Genomic DNA, 17,995 nt, shown 5'->3' on the forward strand with positions numbered 1-17,995 from the left:
ATGAGAGATTCTCCTTGCAACCAACGGATATTGTATCATTTGAATACATGAAAAATGACAAGCATCGATGTCATCAATAGTGTTACTGAAACAATATATTATTGGTTGTAAAAGAGTATCTCTGGAACCAAATGACTTTTCAACGCGAAAATGATACGATTATTACACTTCTAACCAAGAAATAGCACTCTCCTAATCGAACAATAAAATCGCTGGTTGATTCAGTGTCTGAAAATTCAAAGCAAGAAACTGCCAGCAACTGCTTTATTTTGATCAAAACTTCCCATCAACATTGCCAAAAGAATACATGATGTTTTCAACTATGAAAAAGAATTTCAACGAATGTCGTGTGTACTGCTAAGAAACTTGATATCCCTGTGCGACTTGAAATGCGAAGGTTAACGCCTCGCATGCTAAGTGAGCTGCGATTGCCGGAAAAGCTACCGTCTTCCATCCACTTTGATTATCTAAGTTCAGTTCAGTCAGAGGAAAAATACCTACAAAATTCGTCTTTACGGACCACGCTGTCGATGTTAGAAAGAATCAAGCTCGTCCTCAATCCTCGAGAGTTCTTTTTTTCCACTCCAGGGTTGGGAAATTGCTGTAGCGCAATTCGAGTGTGACGAAAACTAGACAATTTCAACTAAAACTATATCCTTTCTATCCTCCAATTGTCTTCTGTTTGTATCCATGCCTCATTCTTTCGAGTAATTTTTCTTTTGTTTTCCTTTTCTTGTCCATCTTTAGCCTATATCTCTCTTCCCTCTCCCTCTCATAAATTCCTTCCCAATGCACTTCCCCGGTGAGTGGCCACAACCACATCTCCCTTGGATGATCACCGTCATCTGCGGCTTCTGCTAAATCTTCATCCATACTCTTTAGCAATGTAGTATCAAAATACTTGGCCCACATAAATCCTTTCCGTAGCTCAACTGGATGCTGCTCTTCCAGTGAACCAGAAACTGGATCTATTAAAACCATCTTTCGTCCACTATGATAAGCCCAGACATTCACAAGGACTTCTAATACCCGACAGTAACAATATTTTCTCTGTTGACATTGTTAAAAATGTAAGTGATGAATGTATAACTCCAAGTGATCACCAGAAACCGTGATCTAAATAACGTACCTCAAGTTCTGAGGAACCCAACAGACACATATTTCTATTGCCAGAATTGGCGTGCAATGCATCCAGAGAATCAACAAATATCCTGTAGCTCAAATACAAAATTTCAGTTACAATAACCATCCGCAAGTTCCTTTTCTGTCAGGAGCTGTGACAGAATAAAACAGAAACCATAGTGATTAGATTACCGAGAAAACATGATAAACTCGAGGAAGGAGCGAGTTGGCATCACCCAACTATGCAAGGCAGACCAGTGACCACCATCTTCTGGCATGGGAGGGAGAGCTTCTGTATTAGATGGCAAGGTATACATCCAGCGAAATGCATCTTCAAAAACGTTTCTGCATTCGAGTGGACAAAAATTATACTCTTATCTTGATGAATTAATGAACTCATAACTATAAGACAAACACAGACCCAATGGCATTCGCATTACGGATATAATAAACCGTAAGTGCCTCATAAATCTGTGTGAAGATCTATATGAATTAACGTTTTGCGGATGCAGCCATGTAAGTGTGTGGTTGGGTTCAGTATACCAAAAGTTTATTGCATAGAGCAACGCAACTGAAATCGTTCTTCTGTGGATTTGGTTCTAAGTGTACCGTTGGCACTGGATGACAACAAGGAACCTCATGTTCTCGTAATACCAGCCATAACAACATCCATTGTTTAAAAGGACAAATTCTTCTACTGGACAGCCCTATGCACCCACTGTCCCAACCATTGTGAGAGACTGGCTGCATACGGCTGCCTCACCAAAAAAATCCTCGTTCTGTGGAGCATGGCATCACATATTAGATTTCCAAACCTTTGACAACAATCACAGTTATAACTCATTCACCAAATTTACAACTAATATTTTGTACAAGTACCTGCAATGTCCCTCATTCAAGATGTCACATACAGACCAAAACGTGAGTGCATCTTCACTTCCCGTCACCCCACCATTCACGTTCAAGCGTCCCCAAAAGTATATTACTTCGCCTTTTGTGTTGTCTTGTATTGCTTCTTCCAAAACGCAAGGAACTCACAAGGCTCAATCCACGGTACAGAGAGCCGTGGTGCAAGAATGGCCAGGTCCCAGACCCGCTATATATCTCATAAATGCATATTGTCTGGCCTGTCCTCTCAAATTCACCCTCATCCCTCTCATTTGCTTCAAATCTAAGCTTTTCAGCTTTTCAGGCCTTACGATATATGTCATCCCAAAAACCAGTATCTTTCTCCATTCTTTCTGATAGCTACAAGCAAGAAGAATGTCCTGTTTCAGCCGTCTTTTGAGAACTACCACATTAAGATAAAAAGGGAGGGAAAGAAGAAGCAGGACTGAACTAGAGACACACAAGTTCTGTAATTTCAGGAAATGACATACCTCCTCCATTTCTAACGTCTCATATACTTCAGAGCTTTCAAATTCCTTCAAGAGATCCCAATCTAATTGAGTTGGAATATCTAATGATGAATCCCAAGTTACATTATCAGAGATGTTTGGTGAGTAACCAAAACCCAACAAGTCTTCTTCTAGGGCATTAACGACACTAGTGTTATTCCAGGATTACTGCTCGTCAATGTTCAGAATATTTCCTGTTCTATAATCTATTTCATTCCCAAACAAATTCCATTCCCATGTACCCTGTTGAAGCTGAGAGATTGGCCCTGGCAGCAGAGCATCTGACCGAAAATTTAGCGCATTCTCCATAAGCCTTGCATAACTGGTTACGCATTCCGATGCCAGCAAGTTCATAGCAAGCAGTCTTCCAGAAGAAGCAATTTTGAAAGTTTCCCATTTGAAATCATAAGCGAGAAAGCGCTCATTAAAGCATCAGGATTATGCTTTGGGAACAATATCATGTGAACTCCATCAACCACCTGTAATATCACAAATGTAAAAGACAATAAAGCAGACACCTTGACATGATAAGAAAATTACAAAGGACAAAGAATTTGAATGAACTCACATATTCCTTCAAGACATGAAAATCAGGCCCAATAACTGGGATCCCAAAGGTCATGGCACGGATAAGCAATGGCGGAAAACCTTGTACATCTTGTGTAGAACCGTAGAGAACAATGTCAGCCATCAATAACACACTGTTGACATCACGATTCAAGCCATAATACCGCACAGATCCATGAAGAAGTCCCAGATGTGAAGCAGCTTCCTACACAAGAGATCAATGTTCAAAATGGATCATACATAGTCCTATGAATAAATGCCAGTGAATGAGTAAAACAAGTCAGAAGATTAACCAGATATCACAACGAAATACAAAAGGACGTCAGTTTCAAACACTGTTATCATTCTGTCAGCAACCAGATTCACATCGCAATTTTTTTTTTCAGTTACCACTGGCCACAAAAATCATTTTTTGGAAAAATAGAGGCACTTGAATACATTTACATAAGATGCAAGAAGCTCAAATATGTGATAAGTACCGGGACAACAGCATAATCGATTAAGGATAATTACCTGGAAAGCATCAGCATATCCGTCGGAGGAATTACTACATAAGAAAACAAATTTGAACAACCTTCCTGCATCATCCCTCCTTGCATATTTTATTAGCAGTGGTCCTATAGAATGCATCGCCACAGCATAGTCCCATGAAAGCTTAGAAAAAAGAACTTCCAACAACTACAACCAGCATATCATCTTCACTAAACTCATTGCTCTTCCTCAACTGATTCTTGGAGTAGGTTTTTCTGTAGCTTTCCGCAGCCCAAACATCTATTGGTGATCCAGGAACGACGAAGAAGTTTCCAGTGTCAAGAACACTATATAACATCTGACACAGGATGGAAAGAAAAAATAAGACAATTTAAGAAACCACATAACGATTATTTTGCAAGGTAAGTGGAAATACGGTGCAACCAAATATTTCAAAAACAAAAGAAGGCAAGATCTACCGGCAGACTGAAATCTGGAAACACGACAACGTTAGCTCCGCTAAAAGCACTTTTCCAATGAGAAGTAAGATGTTTCAAGCCCATTTCTTCATACACGGGAAGCCGATTCGCAAGTGTATCTTCTTGAATTATCCATATCAGTGGTACTGAACAAAAAGGCTCCTGCATAAGGCTGAATGAATCTAAATCTCACTAATCATAGCAAGTCCAACTGAAGCACTTTATACATGCATTTCATTACATGAAAGTACTAGCTTGAGTACTCTTTTACCTTTCGTATTGTTACACCGCCCCTGCTTATAAGGATAATTCTGTAATTCTTCCTAAAAATTTATAGAATTATCACTTTAGTCCTCAATTTTTTTCAGCCAATCAAGATCTGAAAATTTAAGTTTTTACCCTATCCTAGGCTGCTACGTGGCAGCACCCCAACTCCCTTCCCTTTTTTCTCTTTTGTCCCCCACCTGCCGTGACTCCCTTTCTTTCTTTCTTTTTCTTTTTCTTCTTTTCCTTTCTTTTGTTTTGTTTTGTCTGCACTTGTTCTTCTCTCCTTCGAAACCCTCCCATTTCTCTCCCTCTTCTACACCGTGACAGTGCACACACACACCCACAGTTGCACCAGCTCAGGGAGAGTCACCAACGTCGCCATTAAACTGCATCTCTCTCTCTCTCTCTCTCTCCCCTGCTCGCGTCGCCGGGAGGACACCGAGCACCTCCGACGAGTTTCGTCGTTTTCCGGTTGGGTAAGCCTTGTTTCTTCCCTTTTATTCATGTTAAACGTTGCCTAGATGTGTTTACTGAGTTTGGGTTCATTAATTCCAAGGTTTTGGAGTGTTTTTGGCACGGGTGGAGGCACACCCAACTCCGGCAAGTTTCGTGGTTTCCGAGGGTTTTTCCGGCCACCACAGGCCGTTTTACGGCGAACCAAAGGTATAGAATTACTCCTCTCATCTAGTGTTTCAATTTGGTACCTAGATCGGGGTCTAGGTTGCATGTTTAGCGTTGGCCGGAGCTGTGAAAGCTCCTGCGTCCTCCTCCGGTGCACCCAGGTCTTCAGGCCGTCTCCACCGCCCACGGGCCTTAGGCCTGTTTTGGTCTTCGGCCCAAAACCCTAACCCTTTCCATTTTTATTTTTATTTTTGTTTCTTTAAAAACCCAAAGGCCTTAGGGCCATGTTAGCAAACCCAATACCCTTTTGTTTTGGGCCTTTGGGCCGTGTGATTTCAAACCCAAACCCAGCCCACCTAAAAGCCTAAACCCATTTATCCTAACCCAAACCCTAAAGCCCAAACCCGGATCCAATACCCAAACCACAAACCGGGTTGTCCCTGACCCGTTGACCCTGACCCGTTGACTTCGACCCTTTGACCGTTGACTGGGTCAACGGTCAGCGTTAACTTTTGACTTTGAACGTTGACTTTTGACTTTGACCGTTGACTTTTTGAGTTTTCGTGCGGGACCCCTCCTAGGCTAATTTCGACGTTCTAAACCCATTTACGATGTCCGTTTTCCCAAATTCAATCGTTTGAGTAGAGTTTGACTGAAAGTACCAATTGTGTGTTTAGGTGCAATTCTTAGCAATGTTTCCGTTATTCCTGTTTGGTACGGCTTGCACCATCGGTGTACGGTGAGTGGACCCCTTCTAAAAATGCATGTTTCAATAGTAGAAATGCATACATGAAAAGCATGATTTGATGATTATGTTTTATGAAACGTTTTACGAGATAACATGCTTATTGAGGCTAGTTTGAATTATACTATTTTTCCTATAACCTATATTCTTATAGAATATCTGATGGATGATGATATGATATTGAGAACATGTTTAGAACACCTCTTTACAGTATAGATGATGGATGACTTTATACTATGAAGTTGATTTTCAATATATGTATGTTCACTGGTTTTGTACCTACCTAGTGGTCATTTCCGCTACGGGACGTAAGGATAGATCTGATCCGTCCCGGGCGACGGTTTGGTGTTGGCATAGGGCCTGGAATGTGATTTCCTCTGACTGTCTGCTCAGAGACAGGTAGCCGGCATGGGCCTGAAGTGTATTTTCCTCTGATTGCCTGCTCAGAGGCGGGGAGCCGGCATGGGGCTTGAAGAGTTATATCGGACATTCACTAGTGTTTATTATTTTATGCGAATTATGATTTGAGACATTGCACGACATGCTAGATTTCGGAAAACCTATGTTTCTCATTATATATGTGTTTTCATAAAACCTGGGGGTTAGTATGTTGATAACTGTTTTATTATATATATATCAACTTGGTCCACTCATGTTTGTTTTGCGCCCCCTTCAGGACCTATGAACGAGGATTACGACCTGAGCTACGAGGCATTCCCCTACCAGTGATATTGTGTTATATTCGCTCCGTTTTTTCATCTATTGTAATAGCACTTCTCTATCTTAGTTTATGATTGTACTCTGTGATAGACTTATGCTCTGGACGTGTTGTGTATTTACCTAATTTTAATACTTAGAAGTTGAACTTTTATTTATGTATTTAGCCTTTATTTCGTACTTTAGATTATTTCTTAGTTTTTGTTTAAATTAATTGGCTTTCGTCACCCTTCAGGTGTCGGCCAGCACGTGACCATCTCGATGTCCCTAGGACCTCGGGGTCGGGGCGTGTCACGTATGCTTAACTTTTACCTTTCGTATGCTTAACTAGGGTAAGTTGCTGTTATAAAAGGAAAAAGAATGAGAAAAGAGAAGGCGGAAAATTCTATACGAGAAAATTTATACTGTTTCTGAAAGAACTAAAGACAGACAAAAAGTGAATATTAGTTAATGGAGTAAACCATAGCTTAAGTTTATAAAAATAAATAAACAATAGGTGACTTAATTTATTACGGTACAAACTTTGGTTATGGTTTAAATGCTCTCTAAATATATTACAACCACTTCTAACATCCATTCCTAACTCCAAATAAACAAATATGTTAGACATATTATTAGCAACCCCCATGTTTTTTATTATCTCCCAAGTTGGGTTGAAATAAATTGAATAACAAATAGGTCTAAACATTCCAGATAGTAAGATAATCAACCAAACAGTGAAAATATTTTGGTTTATGAGATGGAATATGATTGGATCCATGCTGAAGTAGGTAGTGCATGCAAGAGAGATCCTCCTAAAGTTAAATTACAGGACCATAGAACTCGGTGAGCCACAAAAGGAATGTCAAACAAACCCACCTTGAAATGGATTCTTTTGCCTCCAGCGAGTCAACAATAACGCCTCCAAAACTGTAGAAAATAACCGGTGTCAATATCTTGCCAAGTAAACCTAAGGGTAAGGGTAATTTTGAACTTACCTGTGAATCAACAAATTTTGACAACTTTCAGTCCAAGTAAAAACAACAAAACAAAAACTAGGGTAAAAACCCCAAATATAAAATACGAGGCGAACGTACATCGACCAATCAACAAGCCCATAACACTCCGGAGCTAGAACCGAAATCTGGCCACCAAGTTGCTCCCACATTTTATGTGCTTTACCATTCGCCACAGAAAAAATCTGTTACATAGGCATTGCAAGAGAGCATAAGTATGAATGACTTATTTTAGTAACACAATTAATTTGCACTTCTTCCTTTTCCCATATAAAGGAGCAGCCATCACACACTGCAATTCCATAAAAGTTTTGCATTCTCCCAATCGATTAGCATAAAGTCCTCAATTAGCAAAGAAATTCATGAAAATTTGTTTTCTTTTGGGCATTGTTGTGGGCTTCGTTTTCCTGTGAAATTCCAAGATCGGCCTTTCTTCTTTATTCATGGGCATTGGAAGGGAAGCTGTATCTTACGATATTGTTTAGTGTTTTGCAACTATAATTTGATAAGAAATTTATATGCACGGTTCTAGAAAATGGATTAAAGAGGCTGTTTATTTATCTTCAGAAAACAGCTTGTTCCCTAAGTTTCGACCTCCTATTCTGCATTCATAAAGATATTTTGCTTCTCATCAGATGGCAAAAACAAAAAAATGAGCAAATGCACTAAGAACTGACCTTAAGTTCATAACCCAGTTTCTTGATATTCTTCATGACAGTAATTAACATCAAAGATTGTGGATCTTTCTTCATGTTTCCCAAGATCTGACAAATATCAAAAGTAGGCACAACCAAAAGTGAAAATCACCTCAATGCACAAAACTTGTTAAAATAAGACTGCCTATTCTGGTGAGTATGGTAGCCAAAGATATCGACACACACACCTCCAGATTCTAATTAGTATATGAAAATAAAAATTTGACCATGCCTGGCAGCTACAAGATACTTCTAACATCCATACATTTATATTCGGAAGAAAATTGCATGTACAATAAAGCCACTCTGAGATTGTACATAAACATAGAAAGAGAGGGACCAGGTGCCTTGTACATAACCATTAGCCACTCTAAGCTTTAATATGAGGCAGCATTGAGTCTATGACCATACAGAGATCAAACAGACTGTTTCCCTTTAAATAATACTGGTCGTGTGAGTTACTAGAAGAGAGCTACTAGTTACTAGAGGGGACAATATTGAAAGCCCCTTACACTACCATAAACCGGCTAGCTCAACTTCAAACAGCCAAATTAGTTTTCGAAATTATGAAAGAAGAAAACAGAGTATGAGAGGACTAGGTTTGTATTTTGATTTCAAGACCAAAGGATTTCGCCTATTCATCAAACCAGGGTTTACCAGAAATATAGTCAAATATATCGTCCAGCCAAAAACAAAGCATCTGAGGACTATTTCATGCCATGAAAAAAGAAGAAGAAGTTTTTCATTGTAAAATCTGCTTATTCTTGGTGGGCATCTGCTGCTTCAGAGTTTAAAGAGTTGTCCTTCGCCATTAATTTATTGACTGGGTGCATCTGTTGTGTAACTGTTAGGATATTTTACGATGTTGTTTCTATATTCTCTCTTATTACTGGTAGTTTTTGTTTCAGTTGTGGACTTCTTGTCCACCTTATCTGTGCTCTTTGATTATTAATAGAACTAACCTGTTTCTTATACAAAAAAAAAAAAAAAAATGAGTGCTTTCTTTCCTTCAAGATTCAGCAGTGACAAAACTGACAGGCTCTCAAAAGAACCTGCATGCTGCAGATATAAATTGTTGAAGCTGATGGGGCATCTAAAGAATTATAAAGTCCCAAAATTTTGCAGGTATCATACAATGAAATAACTGAAATATGCGCCATGTAAAATCTATCAGGAATAAATGTGATGAATTAAAAGACCTCAAGCACACTTGATAAACACGATTACTACGAAATGTAATTTCAAATTTCAAATTCATAACAAACAATTCAGATTCAAGCAAATGCAGCAAGAAAATGACACTCACAAGAGCGAGCCTCGGCGGGCGAATACCAATCCTCGCCTCCTTTCGAGCCAGATCAAGCCCATCACCCTCCACGAACCTTCTCGAAACCCTCCCAGGCACAAACCTCAAGGTGCTCCCAAACTTCAAGCCTTCCCTGAGCAAGCTCCCTCTCTCGCTCCCTTGCCTGAAGGCCAATGTCATGGAGCTCTGCAACACCAACGTGGCCACCGCGAACAAAAAGAGGGCGAAAGTGAGGACCACGTAGAACGACGACTTTCCTTTGAAGGGAAAAAGCCACAGCAAGCCCTTGCGATAGAAGAGGTGGTGCGATCTCAGCCGGGGGCGGAGGAGCGGTTGTCGATCCGTGAAGTCCCCCCCTGGCTGGGTCTTTCTGGTGGCTAGGGTAAGGGTTCCGCTTGAGAGGAAAACGATCGCGAATAGAGTGGAAACCGAGCTCGGTACCGTCGGCACCGCCACTGTCGTCGAGGATAGCTGGAGGAGACAATGAGTTCCGGCCCATTGCAAGGACTTAATATTATTTTCTCTAAAATGTTCTCGTAGGCTATATTCCCAGGAAAGTGACGAGAAGAAGCCTCCGAGAGCTTTAGAGAGAAAGTGAAGGAGGTGATGGGGTGGTGGGGTGGCGTGGTCGTGAGAGGTTGCATGGTGGGGGGGGGGGGGGAGAGAGAGAGAGAGAGAGAGAGAGGATTTGCAGACTTTTTTCTTTTGACAAAAAGAATCTTTCATTAGATGAATGGGAAATTACAATACTACCCAAGGCTTGCAAGGTGGCCCGGCCACAAAGTGAAAAATAAAAACAGACGAACGCAAGGCCCATGCAGTTAACAAAACACGCTCATGTTGATGAACGAACCCAGTTTGCTGCAGCAGCCACCATGAAAGCAGGCCAACTACCTTCAAAGTCACCAAAACCACCACCAGAATAGCAAATACGTCGGAAATTTAAACCATGTAGAGAAAAGCATATCATCAAGCCACCACAACCAACAACATACATTCCTCTCAGATCCCTAACCTTTATAATAAACAGTACTTCAAATCTGATCCAAGATTCGCCTCCGAAGACCGGCCAGAACGAAGCCTTGACTCTGAAAATTCCACCACCAACAAAACGATTGTGGTGGAAGGAGGCGGTACAATGGCCCAAACTGACTGTTAAGGCAGGATACTTTTCGACCCTTGAAACAATACGAGCCTGAGAATAGACGCCTAGGGCAAGGGGCCCATAAATCAGCCCAATAGAACTAAAGGAAGCAGTTTCGAGGGCTATGAGTGACCCCTCAGTGGTCTGGCTCTAGGCCAAACATCTTATCATGAAGTACTTTCCGATCGTTTGAGACAAGTTGGCAAACTAAAAACTTTATAGCACAGAGACCCAAAAATAGGCCTACTTGGAACTCTAAGCAATGTATTAGCGATTTGCAAGAGCAAAAGCTTATGAAGGGGCATAAAGGCTGTCAGACCAAGCTTGGGTGTGGGTTTCTTCAAACCCCAAGGTCGAGCAAGGGGCTCAATACGTGTTGGCCCAAGAAAACATGCAGACAACTTTGAACAAATGTCATTTCATCTCAACATGTCGATCGAATAACGAAGCAATAGCGCGAGTCATGTCAACGTGTTTGGTTCATTTAATACTCAGCGGTGAAGTACTTGAAAGCTCTAGACTTTTGAGGCTCCCTGAAGGCCTATGTAAGGGGGATAGATGCCTCTTGTAAACGGTCGGGCACACAAGAGGAAACAAAGATTAGACTAATGTCGACCACTTCTTATAACCTATATCATATAAAAGCATACAGTAGACGTATCTCAGTTGTTTAGGTGAACCACTTAAATCTTGTTGTGCATTACTTACAGTCTTGATCTCCAAACCCACAAAGGGTTGACCATACTGGCCTTCGACCTCACAATTTTGAGCGTAAACAGAGACGACGATCTCGATTCTGCACACCTTTCCGTGCTTAAGTGAAAAGTTGATTTTGAAATGGACGGCATTTACATGAACCAAATTTGATATCCAAAATGAAGGAGAGATTATTGAGTGTTGTAGGATAAGTTGTGGGGAAGAACGAAAGAGGGAAAGGGAAAGAGAGGAGAGGGTGAGTAAAAAATTAGGGCTCTGATTTTGGGTTAAACTATAGGAAATTAGAAGAACAAAAAGGAAAACAAGCAGAAAAGAAGACAATATTTGCAATCTGTTGAAAAACGAGTTCAAATCACCACTGGTTAGACCTACCAATCCGGTTAGAATCGAGTCTAATCTAGAGACTAGCGTCTGGGCCGTTGGACCAGTTTATGGGTTCGGTTAGCTGGAGTAGGTCCGGCGCATGGGCGCATATTCAAGTTGGCCATCCAGGACTACAAGTTAACCTGAGAAGAAAGAATCGTTGAACCAGAGGCTGTGAGAAGAGAAGGAAGACTATCGTAGTCGATCAAGCACGTAATGCTGCTGGAAGACTGGAGCTTTTTCAAAGACTCGTAAGGACTTTGAGCGCAAAATTTCAGGTAAGTTTATAACTGTTTGTTTTTTGAGATTTGATAAATGAAGGGGACCTTAATACTAGGGGGCTTTAAGGTTGTGTTTTGATTGGTTTATCCACTTTGAACACATAATTCTTTCTCGTTGCAATTATAGTCAATGTTCTATAAAATGCTAGGCGCTAATCGGGCAGCAGGTTGGGCTTAGGCTCTTTAGTGCCTAGACAGCTAGGCGGGTACCGTCTAGACAAATTTAAGTAAATTTATTATATAGTGTATAAATAAGTGTCTACTTATACTTGAAAACACACACACATAATTAAATTGACATATATAAATTGCAAATAGAATGACACATAAATTATAAAATATTAGAACATATTGTAAACATGGGGAACATGTATAGAATGAGTGTTCATCCAAGTATTCAACAAGTTTATTACATTTTATTGAAAAAATAAAATGCAAATTGAAACTTATCGATTTTCTATCTAAGTAAAGAGTGATCTAGGAAGGTTTAGGCTAGTGCCTAGGTCGGCTAGGCGTAGATCTAGACGTATTTTTTTAATTTTTAAACGCTTAGACACTAATCGACACTAAGCGGAGATTTTTAGAACAGTGATTATAACTAATTGTTTTTGCAACTCATTCTTACTCAGTACCCAACCAGTCACATTTTAAGGTAATTTAAAGGTTGTGTTTTGATGAATGTGAGAAATTCTAATATTAAGGGTATATTACTACTTTTATATCAAATTTTAATTACAATTATCATAAAATTAAAATGGTATGAAATTCAAAATTGACTACTTTTATAAATTTCTCAAAATGTAAGGGCCGAGTTGTGGAGGGTAATTGGGTGTTTTAGAAATTTTGAATATATTTTTGGTTAAATTTGTTAGAGGAGCAGAAGGTAGGCTAAAACTGGCTATTTATCAAAATTTCCCTAACTCAAAACTTTGGCGGGGGAGAGCTCGGGCACAGCACAGTCCGTCTAGCTGATTCAAAATCGAATCGATTTTTGTAGTTTCGTCCTCGAAATCTCTCTTGATTTTCCATGAAGGTCTCCAAGGATGAGCCGCCGGCTGTTTTTCTGGATCGGACCTCACGCGCCACCAGAGGGAAGAGGTAATTGAATTAACCGATTCATTCGAGAAGTATCGAGATTTTGGACTCAATTTTTGAGAATTTAATTTTTTATTTTTTATTTTTTATTTTTATGAATTTTCAGGATGACTAAGTTACTCGATGAGGAAATCGAAGATGATGAGATGTTCTGGAATCAGGAGGCTCTCAAAGAGGTGAAAAAATAAATAATATATTTATATTTGGACTAATTTTATATATTTTTCAGTGATTTTTTTTGTATTTGTAGTTTATGTTTATGAATGAAAATTAAACTAAAATTGTGGTAGGATGAAGATGATGGAAACTATGAAGCAGAGCCTGAGGTTGCTGACGAATTTGATAGCGATTTCGATGAAGATGTGAGGTTTTTTTTTTTTTTTTTTTTTTTGGATTGTTCAATTTAAGTGTTAGTATTTTACTAGTTCGATCTTTCTTAGAGTTGCTTAATTTGTTGGTAGGAGCCAGACCCTGACGAAGGAGCGGAAAACAACGACGCAGATGAGAGGTGAGTTGAGTTTTTGCTTGAACAAATGACATTTAGATATCTTTTACTCAGAATTGATTGTGTTTGGTGATTTTATAGAGTGAGGACGAAGAAGCGGCTGATATATCCAGGAAAGCAATCGAGCAAGAAGAAGATGAAGAAGAAGAAAGTGATATCGGAATTAGAATCCAAGGATGGAAATGAGAAGTCTTCTCATCCCGAACAACTTCAGGATGCTCCTGAGGAAGCAGAAGCAGAGAGAACTGTGAGAAAATCTACTAGAACTTCAGTGGTTGTCCGTCAAGCTGAGAGGGACGCAATACGTGCGGCCTTGCAAGCGACCATGAAGGTCAGTTTTCAATAGGCCTTGAATGAACTTCAAATTTAGATCGAAAATCTAGTGTTTATTGTTTATGAGATCGATGTGTTGATGAATTCATCATACCGTTTCTAATGGATATCAATTTTGGTTTTCATCAGCCGATTAAGAGAAAAAAGGAAGGCGAGGAGAAGAGGATGACTCAAGAAGAGATGCTCTTAGAAGCAGCTCAAACAGGTTTGGATTTCATGTCTCAGCATTAGTGATTACTAATTAGTATGTGACGTGAATTGTGTGGTACTTGTTAATGTTTATTTGGAAGTGAGACTGTAACTAAGCTTGAATTGTTGCCTGTAAATCTGCAGAAATTATGAACTTGAGAAATTTGGAGCGTGTTCTAGCGAGGGAGGAAGAAGTTAAGAAAAGAGCCATTGTACATAAGGCTGTCTATACTGGTCCACAAGTACGTTATTTTTCAAAAGATGGTAAGCTTTCAGCATTACTCTTTTCTAATCAAACTTGTTTGTTCAGAAAACAAGAGTTACCGTTTGCGTATGCAGATTTTGTTATCGTGGCAATATCAGTTTACTAGAAAGAAATCTAAATTACGTTTCCTTTAGGCTGCTCGTATCTGGAATTTAGCAAAGGATTGTCATTTCAGTCAGAAATCTCTACCGCACCTGTTCCCTGTAAGTAGTAGTTTTATGAATGTAACATTCAGGGTTTCTTAAAGCTAGGTATCATAACTGTGGTTTTGATGCTTCTATTTTTATTTCCAGACCCTGAGAAAGCTGTCTGTGCTGTTACTGGTTTACCTGCCAAGTAAGCGTTTAGGTTTCCGAGTAGTTGTTTAGACAAGCAGCTAAGAATGCCTATAGAGAATGTGAGGAGTGATGTTTAGGGTGCCTATCTGACCATCCCGTTTCATTTGATGCTTTAGGTACCGTGATCCAAAGACGGGGCTACCTTATGCAACAAAGGAAGCTTTTAACATCATTCGGCAACGGTATGGTCAAAATTCATTGTTTTACTTTTGTAGGCATTCACTTTCAATGAGCATATATTTCGATCCTGTGGTTTTAATATCCCCGTTTTTAGTTATATTTGTACTTATAGATTCCCTGATATGTTTTTGGTTGTAAATTTTCAGTTTTCTACAGGAAAGTGGTAGGGTCAGGAAAGAGATGGACCTGGGTGACTTGTACGGTTCACTTGCTGGTAAGGGGTTTTCGGCAAGGGGGAAGAGATCAGTGGCGTCAAATAACATTGATGCGTTGTATTCTCGATATTTTGCACGTTTCCGCAGAATTCCAGCTCTTGAAAGCGAATCATCTGATTAATGTTCCATGGTAATCCTAAGAGTATATGTTGAATCTGATAGTATTCTCATAGGAAGCCCTTGCTCAATGTCTCATGGTACTCTCGGAAGGATTTGTTTACCCTGCGCAATTTATAAAGGTAACAAATGTTATACGTTTTTGGGCAGAGGCCTAGTTGGCATGGTACTGAAGAACAACTAGGATATAAATTGCACGAGGAAAGACGATAAAAGCTCTGGGGAGAAGTTGCGTAAGTATTTCGATCGTGTGCAGTTGTAAATTGAAATAAATCAATCTGCTTATCTAAGTTTGAGATATATGATTGAATTTCTCTGTAATTAGTTTGGCAGTAGGGTTGTATGGTGCAAGACTTGATCGTACTCGCGGGATGGCTATGTCCAACTACTGTTTTAGAATGAAGAGCCGGCGAGTTGCAACAGATGGAAGCAGTGTATTATATGATATGTTTTGCACTGCATTTTATGTCACGTTGGTCATTGAAAGCTCCATTTTGTTGCTAATACCGAGCACGATAGCGAGTTGATCATGCGAACCCATGCGTGTGCGTCCGCAGGGTGCAAACAATTTCATAACGACGATAAGAACCAACCAAAGTGTCAAAAAAAGAAAAGAATGGTCCATAGCATCCTCAATTCATGCTCCAAGCAAGGATTCAACGTTAACTCAATATATCAAATGCCTCTGCATTGCAGCAGAAACACAGACAGAATTGTCTAAATTAAAACTCCAAAACATTTCTCTGTGTTGCAAATGACACATTGAAAGGAAATCTAGCAGACCAGCGTCGCTCCCCAGTAATACGCTTGATCAAACACATGTTACTGCTTTTTCTCTTCAGCTTTCTTCGGCTGAAAGAAACAACCGAATGGAACCGTGAGGAAAATAATATAGTTTAACAAAATAAATCCTTCTAGGCCGGAAGGTGAAAGATCATTTAAGATAACAAAAAGAAAAAAGCTACGGAATTGTCTCTCAAAAACCTGCAAAGGCACACACAAACACAGAAAGTGCAAGAAACATAAATTTTAAGTCCCCTTGGCACTATAAGGAAATGCCGCCGAAGCATCCGATGGCCTTTAAGATGAATATTGAATAATCCATAAAATGTTGACCAATTTTGACAGACAAATAAGGATTTGGATGTGAACAGGTGATGCAACAACTATGATTTTAGATAACAAATCCCAACATCCCGGTTCCCAAATTCTTGCTTCATCTTGATGCATTTTCTATATTCAGGTAATCGTAGACACTAATGGTATTTGATGCATAAGAAACAAATAACACACCAATCGTAAAATATGAAAGCTGTGATCAAAATTGATGGTAAAGCAGATCAAGCAGCAAGGAAAGGCCAGTGAAGCCAATCCTGAACTTTAACACAGAACCAAAATGAAGGCATATATAAGCATCAGCAACTGTTTGGGTAAAGACAGTGGTAAAGTATTACCATCATGATTCATCACAATCACCACGGTCCATGGCTCATGTCACGAGTCATGAGTCTTACTTCCCATTTCAGAACAAAACGACCCTGACTGTACTATCATTATCGAAATCTACAAGCATCAGTCACGAACCGAAGCTTGAACAAGTCATGAGATGAAAGAAAAAAATATGTAAAAACTTATCACCTTTATCTTACTGAATATGGCTTACAGGGAGAAAAATGGATAAATTGATCACTAAATCTCTTTTGTACATGAACATAAAAAACGCAGGACAATGACACCAAAAGCTGACCCAACACTTCGGCAAAACATGAATTGTTCGCAATTTTTAAAACAAATCTTAAAGAAAATGCTATACAAATGTAAATATCAGTGTGATTTGGTTGTCATAATTTTGAATTATCTTTCTGGGGGTTAGGGTTTAAAAATTGAAAATTTTCAAGTTTTAAATACAATTTTCTTTCATTTCATCTGAAATTCAGCAAAAAAAGACGGTCACCCAAAGCGAAAACGGAGAACCGAATGGTTATCAATGCAGCTGGGGGTCAGTTTTGAGTAACTAAGTGAAGAAATTGAATGTGAAAGACATACACTGTAACATGTGATGTGTGCGCGCGCATACATGCGTACAAAAGGGTCGGATTTTGAAAAGGAAATATCAACAGACGCACAGGGTCATTGTGCACTGCACCGAGCGAGAATGGCAATCAACAATGGTGACTACATTTACAGCAATCAAAAGAATAGCATAATTACAAGTTCCAAGCGATGCACGTTACATGTTCGACGAAATGCCACAGACAGACAGAGGATTCAATCACTAACACAAAAAAAAGCTCTTGGCCCTCAGCCTTAAGCTCTTAGAGAGAGAAGCAAAATGTAAATTCTATTACCTTGGTGCCCGGGGCCGGTTGGTGGAGCTCGCCGCCGGGGATAATAACGGGCCAGGACTCGCCGGCGTCGCGGAACATCTGCTCGGTCTCGAGGCTCTGACCCTTTTCGAGAATCATGTTGCGGATGTCCTGGGCGGGAGTGGTGGTGGCGTCGTAGACCTGCTCGACGCCGTTGACGAAGGTGACGGTGATCTTGGGGGGCTGGTCGTCGGTGCGGCGCTTGACTTGGACAGCGCAGGAGGGGTTGGACTCCTTGGCCTTGCGGGCGTTGCACTGCGCCAGGAACTCCAGACACGACGCCGTTCGAGGGTCCAAGGCATTGAACTCGATCCTCACTCTCGATAGGAACTTCAACATGATATCCGACTGACTCTCAGTTTATTTGTTTTGATAGTTTTGAGTTTTGGTTACTCGAGCGAGGGCTCAACAAAACAATTGTTTGAGAAATGCTATACAAGAGTATATTCCACAGTAATGTTAGTTTGTTTGGTAGCGCTTTTAAAATAATAGAAATATATTTTAA

General features: G+C 39.9%; 3 protein-coding genes across 3 annotated transcripts; 1 reads left to right on the plus strand and 2 right to left on the minus strand.

Moving 5' to 3' along the window:
• Positions 1–439: 439 nt before the first annotated feature.
• Positions 440–9,881, minus strand: LOC137734178 (uncharacterized). Its single transcript, XM_068473488.1, is given in 16 exon segments — positions 440–1,050; positions 1,130–1,211; positions 1,315–1,467; positions 2,002–2,125; positions 2,157–2,370; positions 2,502–2,899; positions 2,902–2,998; positions 3,088–3,291; positions 3,600–3,744; positions 3,746–3,915; positions 4,037–4,208; positions 7,245–7,295; positions 7,463–7,566; positions 8,059–8,145; positions 9,383–9,639; positions 9,824–9,881. Coding segments are annotated over 16 exon segments (2,706 nt in total). The 3' UTR covers positions 440–660.
• A 2,838-nt stretch (positions 9,882–12,719) lies between these two features.
• Positions 12,720–15,635, plus strand: LOC137734608 (SWR1 complex subunit 2-like). The gene is made up of 11 exons (XM_068473847.1): positions 12,720–12,985; positions 13,089–13,158; positions 13,273–13,344; positions 13,444–13,490; positions 13,569–13,818; positions 13,950–14,025; positions 14,154–14,273; positions 14,409–14,477; positions 14,568–14,610; positions 14,729–14,794; positions 14,939–15,635. Exons 1-11 carry the CDS (start codon positions 12,915–12,917, stop codon positions 15,126–15,128), a joined length of 1,074 nt encoding a protein of 357 aa, XP_068329948.1. The 5' UTR covers positions 12,720–12,914; the 3' UTR covers positions 15,129–15,635.
• A 99-nt stretch (positions 15,636–15,734) lies between these two features.
• LOC137734609 (uncharacterized) lies at positions 15,735–17,924 on the minus strand. Its single transcript, XM_068473849.1, has 2 exons — positions 17,473–17,924; positions 15,735–15,976 (listed from the first exon to the last, which is right to left on the minus strand). The coding sequence occupies exons 1-2, from the start codon at positions 17,827–17,829 to the stop codon at positions 15,947–15,949; spliced, it is 387 nt and encodes a 128-aa protein (XP_068329950.1). The 5' UTR covers positions 17,830–17,924; the 3' UTR covers positions 15,735–15,946.
• Between the last annotated feature and the right edge of the window lie 71 nt (positions 17,925–17,995).

This window comes from Pyrus communis, chromosome 5, assembly GCF_963583255.1.
Source record: "Pyrus communis chromosome 5, drPyrComm1.1, whole genome shotgun sequence".
Taxonomy (NCBI): Eukaryota; Viridiplantae; Streptophyta; class Magnoliopsida; order Rosales; family Rosaceae; genus Pyrus; species Pyrus communis.

Coding starts and splice junctions, on each gene's coding strand:
- LOC137734608 (XM_068473847.1), top strand. CDS start 12,915: ATGAAGGTCTCCAAGGATGAGCCGCCGGCTGTTTTTCTGGATCGGACC. Junction 13,345..13,443: donor ATAGCGATTTCGATGAAGAT/GTGAGGTTTTTT, acceptor ATTTGTTGGTAG/GAGCCAGACCCTGACGAAGG. Junction 14,026..14,153: donor CTTAGAAGCAGCTCAAACAG/GTTTGGATTTCA, acceptor GTAAATCTGCAG/AAATTATGAACTTGAGAAAT.
- LOC137734609 (XM_068473849.1), bottom strand. CDS start 17,829: ATGTTGAAGTTCCTATCGAGAGTGAGGATCGAGTTCAATGCCTTGGAC. Junction 15,977..17,472: donor AACCGGCCCCGGGCACCAAG/GTAATAGAATTT, acceptor TGTTTCTTTCAG/CCGAAGAAAGCTGAAGAGAA.